Raw genomic sequence first — 13365 nt, forward strand, 5'->3', positions numbered from 1 at the left:
CTGTAGGATATTGATCCATCCCCATTTGAAACTGACTGTAGGATATTGATCCATCCTCATTTGAAACTGACTGTGGGATATTGATCCATCCTCATTTGAAACTGACTGTGGGATATTGATCCATCCTCATTTGAAACTGACTGTAGGATATTGATCCATCCCCATTTGAAACTGACTGTAGGATATTGATCCATCCTCATTTGAAACTGACTGTGGGATATTGATCCATCCCCATTTGGAACTGACTGTAGGATATTGATCCATCCCCATTTGAAACTGACTGTAGGATATTGATCCATCCTCATTTGAAACTGACTGTGGGATATTGATCCATCCCCATTTGGAACTGACTGTGGGATATTGATCCATCCCCATTTGAAACTGACTGTAGGATATTGATCCATCCCCATTTGAAACTGACTGTAGGATATTGATCCATCCTCATTTGAAACTGACTGTAGGATATTGATCCATCCCCATTTGAAACTGACTGTAGGATATTGATCCATCCTCATTTGAAACTGACTGTGGGATATTGATCCATCCTCATTTGAAACTGACTGTAGGATATTGATCCATCCTCATTTGAAACTGACTGTAGGATATTGATCCATCCCCATTTGAAACTGACTGTGGGATATTGATCCATCCCCATTTGGAACTGACTGTGGGATATTGATCCATCCCCATTTGGAACTGACTGTAGGATATTGATCCATCCTCATTTGAAACTGACTGTGGGATATTGATCCATCCCCATTTGAAACTGACTGTAGGTATTGATCCATCCCCATTTGGAACTGACTGTAGGATATTGATCCCTCTCCATTTGGAACTGACTGTAGGATATTGATCCCTCACCATTTGGAACTGACAGTAGGATATTGATCCATCCCCATTTGGAACTGACTGTAGGATATTGAGCCCTCCCCATTTGGAACTGACTGTAGGATATTGATCCCTCACCATTTGGAACTGACTGTGGGATATTGATTCAACCCCATTTGGAACTGACTGTAGGATATTGATCCCTCTCCATTTGGAACTGACTGTAGGATATTGATCCATCCCCATTTGGAACTGACTGTGGGAAATTGATCCATCACCATTTGGAACTGACTGTAGGATATTGATCAATCCCCATTTGAAACTGACTGTAGGTATTGATCCATCCCCATTTGGAACTGACTGTAGGATATTGATCCATCCCCATTTGAAACTGACTGTAGGGTATTGATCCCTCACCATTTGGAACTGACTGTAGGATATTGATCCCTCACCATTTGAAACTGACTGTAGGTATTGATCCATCCCCATTTGGAACTGACGGTAGGATATCGATCCATCGCCATTTGAAACTGACTGTAGGATATTGATCCCTCACCATTTGGAACTGACTGTTGGATATTGATCCATCCCCATTTGGAACTGACTGTGGGATATTGATCCATCCCCATTTGGAACTGACTGTAGGATATTGATCCATCCCCATTTGAAACTGACTGTAGGGTATTGATCCCTCACCATTTGGAACTGACTGTAGGATATTGATCCCTCACCATTTGAAACTGACTGTAGGTATTGATCCATCCCCATTTGGAACTGACGGTAGGATATCGATCCATCGCCATTTGAAACTGACTGTAGGATATTGATCGCTCGCCATTTGGAACTGACTGTGGGATTTCGATCCATCCCCACTTGGAACTGACTGTAGGATAGTGATCCATCACCATTTGGAACTGACTGTGGGATATTGATCCATCCCCACTTGGAACTGGCTGTATGTAGGATATTGATCCCTCTCCATTTGGAACTGACTGTAGGATATCGATCCATCCCCATTTGAAACTGACTGTAGGATATTGATCCCTCTCCATTTGGAACTGACTGTAGGATACTGATCCATCCCCATTTTGAACTGACTGTAGGATATCGATCCATCCCCATTTGAAACTGACTGGAGGATATTGATCCCTCTCCATTTGGAACTGACTGTAGGATACTGATCCATCCCCATTTGAAACTGACTGTAGGATATTGATCCCTCCCCATTTGGAACTGACTGTAGGTATTGATCCATCCCCATTTGGAACTGACTGTAGGATATCGATCCATCCCCATTTGAAACTGACTGTAGGATACTGATCCATCCCCATTTGAAACTGTCTGTAGGATATTGATCCCTCACCATTTGGAACTAACTGTAGGATACTGATCCATCCCCATTTGAAACTGTCTGTAGGATATTGATCCCTCACCATTTGGAACTGACTGTAGGATATTGATCCCTCTCCATTTGGAACTGACTGTAGGATACTGATCCATCCCCATTTGAAACTGACTGTAGGATATTGATCCCTCTCCATTTGGAACTGACTGTAGGATATTGATCCCTCACCATTTGTAACTGACTGTGGGATATTGATCCATCCCCATTTGGAACTGACTGTAGGATATTGATCCCTCACCATTTGGAACTGACTGTAGGATATTGATCCATCCCCATTTGGAACTGACCGTAGGATATTGATCCCTCACCATTTGGAACTGACTGTAGGATATTGATCCATCCCCATTTGTAACTGACTGTAGGATATTGATCCATCCCCATTTGGAACTGACTGTAGGATATTGATCCCTCACCATTTGGAACTGACTGTAGGATATTGATCCATCCCCATTTGGAACTGACTGTGGGATATTGATCCATCCCCATTTGGAACTGACTGTAGGATATTGATCCATCCCCATTTGGAACTGACTGTGGGATATTGATCCCTCACCATTTGTAACTGACTGTAGGATATTGATCCATCCCCATTTGGAACTGACTGTAGGATATTGATCCATCCCCATTTGGAACTGACTGCAGGATATTGATCCATCCCCATTTGGAACTGACTGCAGGATATTGATCCATCCCCATTTGGAACTGACTGTAGGATATTGATCCATCCCCATTTGGAACTGACTGTAGGATATTGATCCATCCCCATTTGGAACTGACTGTGGGATATTGATCCATCCCCATTTGGAACTGACTGTAGGTATTGATCCCTCACCATTTGGAACTGACTGTAGGATATTGATCCATCCCCATTTGGAACTGACTGTGGGATATTGATCCATCCCCATTTGGAACTGACAGTGGGATATTGATCCATCCCCATTTGGAACTGACTGTAGGATATCGATCCATCCCCATTTGAAACTGACTGTAGGATACTGATCCATCCCCATTTGAAACTGTCTGTAGGATATTGATCCCTCACCATTTGGAACTAACTGTAGGATACTGATCCATCCCCATTTGAAACTGTCTGTAGGATATTGATCCCTCACCATTTGGAACTGACTGTAGGATATTGATCCCTCTCCATTTGGAACTGACTGTAGGATACTGATCCATCCCCATTTGAAACTGACTGTAGGATATTGATCCCTCTCCATTTGGAACTGACTGTAGGATATTGATCCCTCACCATTTGTAACTGACTGTGGGATATTGATCCATCCCCATTTGGAACTGACTGTAGGATATTGATCCCTCACCATTTGGAACTGACTGTAGGATATTGATCCATCCCCATTTGGAACTGACCGTAGGATATTGATCCCTCACCATTTGGAACTGACTGTAGGATATTGATCCATCCCCATTTGTAACTGACTGTAGGATATTGATCCATCCCCATTTGGAACTGACTGTAGGATATTGATCCCTCACCATTTGGAACTGACTGTAGGATATTGATCCATCCCCATTTGGAACTGACTGTGGGATATTGATCCATCCCCATTTGGAACTGACTGTAGGATATTGATCCATCCCCATTTGGAACTGACTGTGGGATATTGATCCCTCACCATTTGTAACTGACTGTAGGATATTGATCCATCCCCATTTGGAACTGACTGTAGGATATTGATCCATCCCCATTTGGAACTGACTGCAGGATATTGATCCATCCCCATTTGGAACTGACTGCAGGATATTGATCCATCCCCATTTGGAACTGACTGTAGGATATTGATCCATCCCCATTTGGAACTGACTGTAGGATATTGATCCATCCCCATTTGGAACTGACTGTGGGATATTGATCCATCCCCATTTGGAACTGACTGTAGGTATTGATCCCTCACCATTTGGAACTGACTGTAGGATATTGATCCATCCCCATTTGGAACTGACTGTGGGATATTGATCCATCCCCATTTGGAACTGACTGTGGGATATTGATCCATCCCCATTTGGAACTGACTGTAGGATATTGATCCATCCCCATTTGGAACTGACTGTGGGATATTGATCCATCCCCATTTGGAACTGACTGTGGGATATTGATCCATCCCCATTTGGAACTGACTGTGGGATATTGATCCCTCACCATTTGGAACTGACTGTAGGATATTGATCCATCCCCATTTGGAACTGACCGTAGGATATTGATCCCTCACCATTTGTAACTGACTGTTGGATATTGATCCCTCACCATTTGTAACTGACTGTTGGATATTGATCCATCCCCATTTGGAACTGACTGTGGGATATTGATCCATCCCCATTTGGAACTGACTGTAGGATATTGATCCCTCACCATTTGGAACTGACTGTAGGATATTGATCCCTCACCATTTGGAACTGACTGTAGGATATTGATCCATCCCCATTTGGAACTGACCGTAGGATATTGATCCCTCACCATTTGTAACTGACTGTAGGATATTGATCCCTCACCATTTGGAACTGACTGTTGGATATTGATCCCTCACCATTTGGAACTGACTGTAGGATATTGATCCATCCCCATTTGGAACTGACTGTGGGATATTGATCCATCACCATTTGGAACTGACTGTAGGATATTGATCCATCCCCATTTGGAACTGACTGTGGGATATTGATCCATCCCCATTTGGAACTGACTGTGGGATATTGATCCATCCCCATTTGGAACTGACTGTGGGATATTGATCCATCACCATTTGGAACTGACTGTAGGATATTGATCCATCCCCATTTGTAACTGACTGTAGGATATTGATCCCCCACCATTTGTAACTGACTGTTGGATATTGATCCCTCACCATTTGGAACTGACTGTTGGATATTGATCCATCCCCATTTGGAACTGACTGTGGGATATTGATCCATCCCCATTTGGAACTGACTGTGGGATATTGATCCATCCCCATTTGGAACTGACTGTAGGATATTGATCCATCCCCATTTGGAACTGACTGTGGGATATTGATCCATCCCCATTTGGAACTGACAGTGGGATATTGATCCATCCCCATTTGGAACTGACTGTAGGATATCGATCCATCCCCATTTGGAACTGACTGTGGGATATTGATCCATCCCCATTTGGAACTGACTGTGGGATATTGATCCATCACCATTTGGAACTGACTGTAGGATATTGATCCATCCCCATTTGGAACTGACTGTCGGATATTGATCCCTCACCATTTGGAACTGACTGTGGGATATTGATCCATCCCCATTTGGAACTGACTGTGGGATATTGATCCATCACCATTTGGAACTGACTGTAGGATATCGATCCGTCACCATTTGGAACTGACTGTGGGATATTGATCCGTCACCATTTGGAACTGGCTGTCGGATATTGATTCATCCCCGTTTAGCACTGACTGTAGGATATTGATCCATCCGCATTTGGAACTGACCTTAAGAGATATCCCTCTATGCTGTGAACACAAACGTGCATCTCTCTCTCTCTCAGTTTACAATTTACTTCCCTTATTTAACCATGCCCAAATCTGCTGCATTTAAACTGTGACTGAGTGGTGCCAACCACTCAATTTACCTAGGCAGGCGTGTCTCTGTCATTCCATCAGTGAATGAAGCAAGTCCTGAAATCAGCCAGAGCCCTCTCCCCACCACTGGTCCGAAGGGCAGGGCACTGACTCGGTTTAGGAAAAAGTTCCTGCCCTGAGAATGGATGCTGTACTCAGGAAAATATAAACCATTCTAGTCTCATTAGATGCACACTATCCAGTGCAATGGAGACATACAGACCAAGGCCTTATGGAAATGTATAAGCTGCTGCCTTGTTCTGAGGTATTAATATTAGCAAGATTGTAATGTAACTTTGCACAAAACAACCAATAATAACCCAATGTTAACCATGAAAATTGTGGCCAGTACTACATAACCCGACGGATAATCTACCAGAGATATTTGGGTCGCATCAAGTTCCTGATAACCATTCAATCTGTATTTATCCTTTTAACCCTCCTCTCTGTTGCGAAACAATTTGACTGTCTCCTGGCTTTGAAGGAGTTAGATAACAAGGATTTAATTGCTTGATCTGGGAGTTTATTTCTTAAATCCGTTACTAGGATAGGAAAGGGGATGATGATGGGCAAGAAAGATTCCTTCTGACTTTGCTTGAAGTTTATTGGCAATTGCACTAGATGGGACTTGAGTACTGCTGAGCTGTCTACTGCCTATAACTCAGGGGATCCTCGGGGTTGCCAACCCTCCAGGATTGACCTGGAATCTCCAGGAAATAAAGATCAATCTTCCTGACATTGTCGCTAGAAACCCAGGAGAAAAATCAGAAGGATATTTAAAAAGAAATTGTGTTTTCTTCATTTTCTCTGAACACTCTCTATACAGTAGTTATAAAAATATTGGAGATGGGGGGAAAAGGCTATGTGACTGGAGGCCATGTGATAAAACCTCCAGGAATGCATCCAACTGGAGTTGGTAAGCTGAGGGGATTCTGAAGCCACAATCCTTTTACATGCTGCTCCATCTGGTTTAAAGTGTGTTTCATTTTCCTTTATTTTATACATTAGTTCAGTGCTGGATTATGACAGAAGTACTTCCCCTTCCCCATATTACCAAAACTACGAACTGCTTACAATAATACTAAAAAGATTTACAAGGATGATACCAGAACTGAAAGGTTATAGCTATCGGGATGGACTGAACGGCTGGGACTCGCTTAGATAAGAGAAGACTGAGAGGTGACCTGAAAAGAGTTTTTTTTTTTAATTATGAAGGGGTTTTATAGGGTAGATGCAGAGAAGATATTTCCACTTGTCGGAGAGTTCAAAACTAGGGGTCATAAATATAAGATGGTCACTAATAAATCCAATAGGGAATTCGGGAGAAACCTTTTTCCTCAGCGAGTGGAGAGAATGTGGAACTCGTTACTGCAGGGAATGGTTGAGGCGAATTGTGTGGATACATTTAAAGGGGAAGCTAGATAAACACATGAGGGAGAAGGAACAGAAGGAGATGTTAATAGGGTTAGATGAAGAGGGGTGGGAAAAGGCATGTGTGGAGCAGAAACACTGACCAGTTGGGCCAAGTAGCCTGTTTCTGTGTTGTACATTCTATGTATTTCAAGGGAAGGGCTATACAAAGGTGTTCTTGCTTGCTTCTCTTTCTCACCAAGGGATATATTGTGGTTTGGCACAGCTGGACTAGACAGCAAAGTTATTGCTCAGCATCTCTGCTGACTCACCTTTGATCCTGCGTTTCCGGCAAGCAGATTATTTAATATGGTTCCATCAGGGCCAATGATGTAGCCAGGCTCTCCCCTATCTCCCTGAAAAGGCAGAGAAACAGTCTTTATTACAAGGCCAACATTTAAAATGTCTTGGAAATTACATTGTCAAACATTAGGAAAAAAAATCCCTGACTCTTTTTCTTCTTACAGGAGACGAAGTGTGAGGACCTGAAGGGGAACTGTTCCCAAAGAGCAGATTAGCATAACCTGCACATGGGTAAAGGGCCACTTAGGTTTTAAGTTCACAATACTACAGCAATATTGGCCACTCTGCTTTGGGTACTATTACAAAAGCAAAATACTGCAGGTGCTGGAAATCTGAAATAAGAACAGAAAGTGCTGGAAACACTCGGCAGGTCAGACAGCATCTGTGGAGAGAGAAAGAGAGGTAACTTTTCAGGTCGATGACCTTTTATCAGAACTGGAAAAAGTTAAGAGATTTAACAGGTTTTAAGCAAGTACAGGGAAAGATGGGTCGGGGTGGGAGGTGAACAAAAGGGAAAGTCTGTGACAGGGTGGAAGGCTGGAGAGATATACTGACAGACGGGATGATGGTGCAAGACAAAAGGGGGTGGTAATGGGTCAAGTAAAGAAACAAAAGTTGGATCTAGGGAAGGTGTAAATGGGTACAGCAAAATCATTACCAACAGCTACTGTCCAGAAACAAAAAACAAAAACACAAGAATAAAATGGGGAGTTGGGATTACAGTCTGAAACTGTTGAATTCAGTGTAAAGTCCATAATTGTAACGTGCCTAATTGAAAGCTGAGGTTCTATTCCTGGAGCTCACATTGAGCTTCATTGGAACAGGGTAGGAGGCCGAGGACAGAGAGGTCGGAGTGGGAGTGGAGCAGAGATTTAAAATGACAGGCGACTGGAAGCTCCGCCACACTTGTAGACTGAACAGAGCTGTTTAGCAAAGCAGTCACCCGATCTGCGTTTGCTCTCCCCAATGTAGAGGGGACTGCATCGTAAGCAGCAAATAGAGTACAAGTTCTGCTTCTCTTTTCACAGATGCTGCCAGACCTGCTGAGTGGTTCCAGCATTTCTTGTTTTTATTTCAGATTTCCAGCATCCGCAGTATTTTGCTTTTATTTTAGTACAGCAGCTAGTTCTGGAGCACAAGTCTTGATGTGGTGGTAATATCACTAGACGAGTAACCTAGCGCCCCAGGCTAATGCTGTGAGGACATGGGTTTGAACCCCACCATGGCAGAAGGTGGAATTTGAATTTGGGAAGGAAACCTGCTGTCCTTACCGAGTCTGGCCTACATGTGATTCCAACCCCACAGCAATGTGGTTGACTCTTAATGCCTCTGAAATGGCCTAGCAAGCCACTATGTTCTTTCAAACTGCTACAAATGTCTAACAAAATGAGCCCAGCACATTAGTGCGAAAGATAAGGCTGAAGCATTTGCATCCATCTTCAGCCGAAAGTGCTGATTTGATGATACATCTCAGCCTCCTCCTGAGGTCCCCAGCATCACAGATGCCAGTCTTCAGCCAAACCGATTCACTCCACGTGATATCAAGAAACGGCTGAAGGCACTAGACACTGCAAAGGCTATGGGCCCTGACAACATTCCGGCAATAGTACTGAAGACTTGTGCTCCAGAACTAGCCCCGCCACTCGCCAAGCTGTTCCAGTACAGCTACAACACTGGCATCTACCCTGCAATGTGGAAAATTGCCCAGGTATGTCTTGTGCACAAAACACAAGACAAGTCCAGCCTGGCCAATTACCGCCCCATCAGTCCACTCCCGAACATCAGCAAAGTGATGGAAGGTGTCATCGACAGTGGTATCAAGCACTTACTCAGCAATAACCTGCACACTGACGCTCAGTTTGGATTCTTCCAGGGCCACTCAGCTCCTGACCTCATTACAGCCTTGGTCCAAACATGGACAAAAGAGCTGAACTCAAGAGGTGAGGTGAGAGTAACTGTCCTTAACATCAAGGCAGCATTTGACCAAGTATGGCATCAAAGAGCCCTAAACTGGAGTCAATGGGAATCAAGGCGAAAACTCTCTGTTGGTTGGAGTCATACCTAGCACAAAGGAAGATGATTGTGGTTGTTGGAGGTCGATCATCTCAGTCCCAGGACATCAGTGCAGGAGTTCCTCAGTCTTGTATCGTAGGCCCAACCATCTTCAGCTGCTTCATCAATGGCCTTTCCTCCATCATAAGGTCAAAAGTAGGGATGTTCGCTGATGATTGTACAATGTTCAACACCATTCGCACCTCCTCAGATACTGAAGCAGCCCATGTCCATATGCAGCAAGACCTGGACAACATTCAGGCTTGGGATGATAATTGGCAAGTAATATTCGCACCACACAAGTTCCAGACAATGACCATCTCAAACAGGAGAGAATCTAACCATCTCCCCTTGACGTTCAATGGCATTATGATCGCTGAATCCCCCACTATCAATATCCTGGGGGTTACCATTGACCAGAAACTGAACTGGACCAGCTACATAAAATACTGTGGCTACAAGAGCAGGTCAGAGGTTGGGAATTCTGCGGCAAGTAACTCACCTCCTGTCTCCCCAGTGCCTGTCCACAATCTACAAGGCACGTCAGGAGTGTGAAGGAATACTCTCCACTTGCCTCGATGGGTGCAGCTCCAACAACACTAAAGAAGCTCAACACCATCCAGGACAAAGCAGCCTGCTTGATTGGCACCCCTTCCACAAACATACACTCCATCCACCACCGACGCACAGTGGCAGCAGTGTGTACCATCTACAAGATGCACTGCAGCAAATCACCAAGGTTCCTTAGACAGCACCTTACAAACTTGTGATCTCCACCACCTAGAAAGACAAGGGGAGCAGATGCATGGGAACACCACCACCTGCAAGTTCCCGTCCAAGCCACACACCATCCTGACTTGGAACTATATCACTGTTCCTTCACTGTCGCTGGGTCAAAATCCTGGAACTCCCTTCCTAACAGCACTGTGGGTGTACCTACACCCCAAGAACTGCAGCGGTTCAAGAAGGCAGCTCGCCACCTCCTCAAGGCCAATTAGGGATGGGCAATAAATGCTGGCCTAGCCAGCGATGCCCACATCCCCAAAACTAATTAAAAAACGTAAATTGCTGTTTCACCTGGAAGGAGTAGCAGTAGTAAAAGCAGATGTCTTGTGAACTGTAAGGACAGTGATAAACTTCAAGAGGACATAGACAGGCTGGTGGAATTGTCAGACAAGTGGCAGATGAAATGTAAAGCAGAAAAATGTGAAATAATTTGTTTTGGTAGGAAAAACGAGGAGAGGCAATATAATAAAGGGCATAATTCTAAAGGGGGTGCAGGAGCAGTGGAAACCTGGGTGTATATGTGCACATATTATTGAAGGTGGCAGGGAAAGTTGAGAAAGTCGTTCATAAATCATACGGGATACAGGCTTTACAAGTAGGAGGATAGAGTACAAAAGCAAGGAAGTTATGATAAACCAAACATTGGTTTGGCCTCAACTGGAGTATGGTGTCCAGTTCTGGACACCACACTTCAGGAAGAATGTGAAGGCTTTAGAGAGGGTGGAGAAAAGATTCGCAAGAATGGTTCCAGGGATGAGGAACATCAGTTGCGAGGATACATTGGAAAAGCTGGGGCTGTTCACCTTGGAGAAGAGAAGTTTGAGAGGAGATTTGATAGAGATGTTCAAAATCAGGAGGGCTCTGGACAGAATTGATAGGGAGAAACTGTTCCCATTGGTGGCAGGATTGAGAACCAGAGGGCACTGAATTAAGATGACTCGCAAAAGAAGCAACAGCCACATGAGGAAAATCGCCTCCCAATTCTGATGATAGGTCATTGACCTGGAACGTTAACTGTGTTTCTCTCTCCACAGATGTTGCCAGACCTGCTGAGTGTTTTCAGCATTTTCTGTTTTAATTCCATTTTGGGTATTGTTCGAACCAGGAGAGTCCACTCAGCCCATCCAGAAGAAGCCACGTGCTTTGGTTCTCAATCAGCATCGTAGGAGAACATCTTTATTTAGCATTTTCCCTCATCTCCCCTCCAAAGTCACTTGACTCAAAGGCACTCCAGTGTAATTTGATTGGTTCTTCAATCCCTCTCCCGAGTTGGTGATGAGTGGTAACCATTCAACCATCACAAGATGATAACTGAGCTCAAACCTGTCCTTGCAGCATCTTCCAAACCCACAACCTCTACCACCTAGAAGGACAAAGGCAACAGGTGCATGGGAACACCACCACCTCCAGGTCACATAGAGTCATATATGGCACAGATGGAGGCCATTCGGCCCATCAAGGCCATACGGGCTCTCCATAGAGTGTACCATCCTGACTTGGAACTATATCACTCTTCCTTCATCGTCACTGGGTTAAACTCCTGGAACTCTCTTCCTAACAGGACTGTTGATGTACCTACACCACATGGACTGCAGCGGTTCAAGAAGGCAGCTCACCACCACCTTCTCAAGGGAAATTAGGGATGGGCAATAAATGCTGCTCTTGCCAGTGATGCCCACATCCCAAGAAAGAATGGAAAAACAAACTCTCCAGCTGTACTTACTGATCAGTACTGAGAAGCAGTAAACTCAGTCTTAATTTCTGCTCTCTCTAAGGTGGTGGGTCTGACTCACCGCCAAGTGGGGAGAGATCAACTAACTCAGCACAGAGCAGGGATCTGCAGAGTTCAGTCCCAGGTGAAAAGTTTGATAGAGTAAATAAGGAGAAACTGTTGCCAAATGGCAGGCGGGTCAGTAAACAGAGGACACAAATTTAAAATAACTGGCAAAAGAACCAGAGGGGAGATGAGGAGAATTATTTTTAATGCAGCGAGTTGTTGTGACCTGGAATGCACAGCCTGAAAGGGTGGTGGAAGCAGATTCAAAAATAACTTTCAATAGGGAATTGGTTAAATACTTGGAATAGATTGTAGCTGAATGGCAGTGGTAGTTTAATGGAAGCTCTGGAATTTCCTTCCTAAACCTCCCCGCCTCTTTTTCCTCCTTATTGACGCCTCCTTCAAACCTATCTCTTTGACCAAGCTTTTGGTTATCTGCCCTAATCTTTCCCATGTGGCTCGGTGCCAAATTTTGTTTGATAATACTCCTGTGAAGCGTCTTGGGATGTTTCACTATGTTAAAGGCGCTATATAAATGCAAGTTGTTGCTTTCTTGTTGAAGCACCTACCTTAGGCCCTGCTGGTCCCAGGGTTCCTGGAAATCCTTGATCACCTTTCGGTCCTCTGGGACCCTAAAGGGGTGAGAAGAATGCAATCAAAATATTAAACCAGAGAGGAACCATAAGACTGAAGTACTGAATTATTGAGTGCGAGAAGTGTTTCAGTTAAGCGGGATTTGATTACACACATCAAACCTTTTGAAGAGAAATAACTGATGAAAATAATTGAAAGGGCAGCACACCACTGCTACATCACTCAATTCAATATTGGTAGATAAAAGACAAACGGCAGTGTAATTTCTACTTCAATTGACAGCTGGACTGCAGTGAAACTGCACCACCGTACGCCACAGGTGAGCAGGATCTGGCTTGAATCTGCAGTTGTCAGCCTTGGCTCAGCAGGAACACTTTTGCCGCTGAGTCAGAAGGGCGTGGGTTCAAAACCCACTCCAGATACAAAATCTAGGCCGACGCTCTAGTGCTGTATTAAGGGTGCTGATTTTGAGATGAGACGTTAAACCAACAACGGTCTCCCCTCTCAGCTGGACATAAAAGACCCCACAGTGCTATTTTAAGGAGTGTGTGGTGGGGGTGGTTCTTCCCAGTGTCTTGGGCCAATGCTTATCCTTATACCAACATCGGTAA

General features: G+C 44.2%; 1 protein-coding gene across 3 annotated transcripts in view; it reads right to left on the reverse strand.

Moving 5' to 3' along the window:
• Nucleotides 1-13365, reverse strand: part of LOC137372280 (collagen alpha-1(XVIII) chain-like) — a 345709-nt gene that overhangs the window by 40015 nt on the left and 292329 nt on the right. For all 3 annotated transcript variants that reach the window (XM_068036016.1, XM_068036015.1, XM_068036014.1), the window contains 2 exons: nt 12730-12792; nt 7515-7598 (listed from right to left, as the gene is read on the reverse strand). In XM_068036016.1, coding sequence (XP_067892117.1) covers nt 7515-7598; nt 12730-12792 — 147 coding nt within the window. The remainder of the gene's footprint in view (nt 1-7514; nt 7599-12729; nt 12793-13365) is intronic.

Source organism: Heterodontus francisci, chromosome 7 (assembly GCF_036365525.1).
Source record: "Heterodontus francisci isolate sHetFra1 chromosome 7, sHetFra1.hap1, whole genome shotgun sequence".
In the NCBI taxonomy this organism is placed as follows: Eukaryota; Metazoa; Chordata; class Chondrichthyes; order Heterodontiformes; family Heterodontidae; genus Heterodontus; species Heterodontus francisci.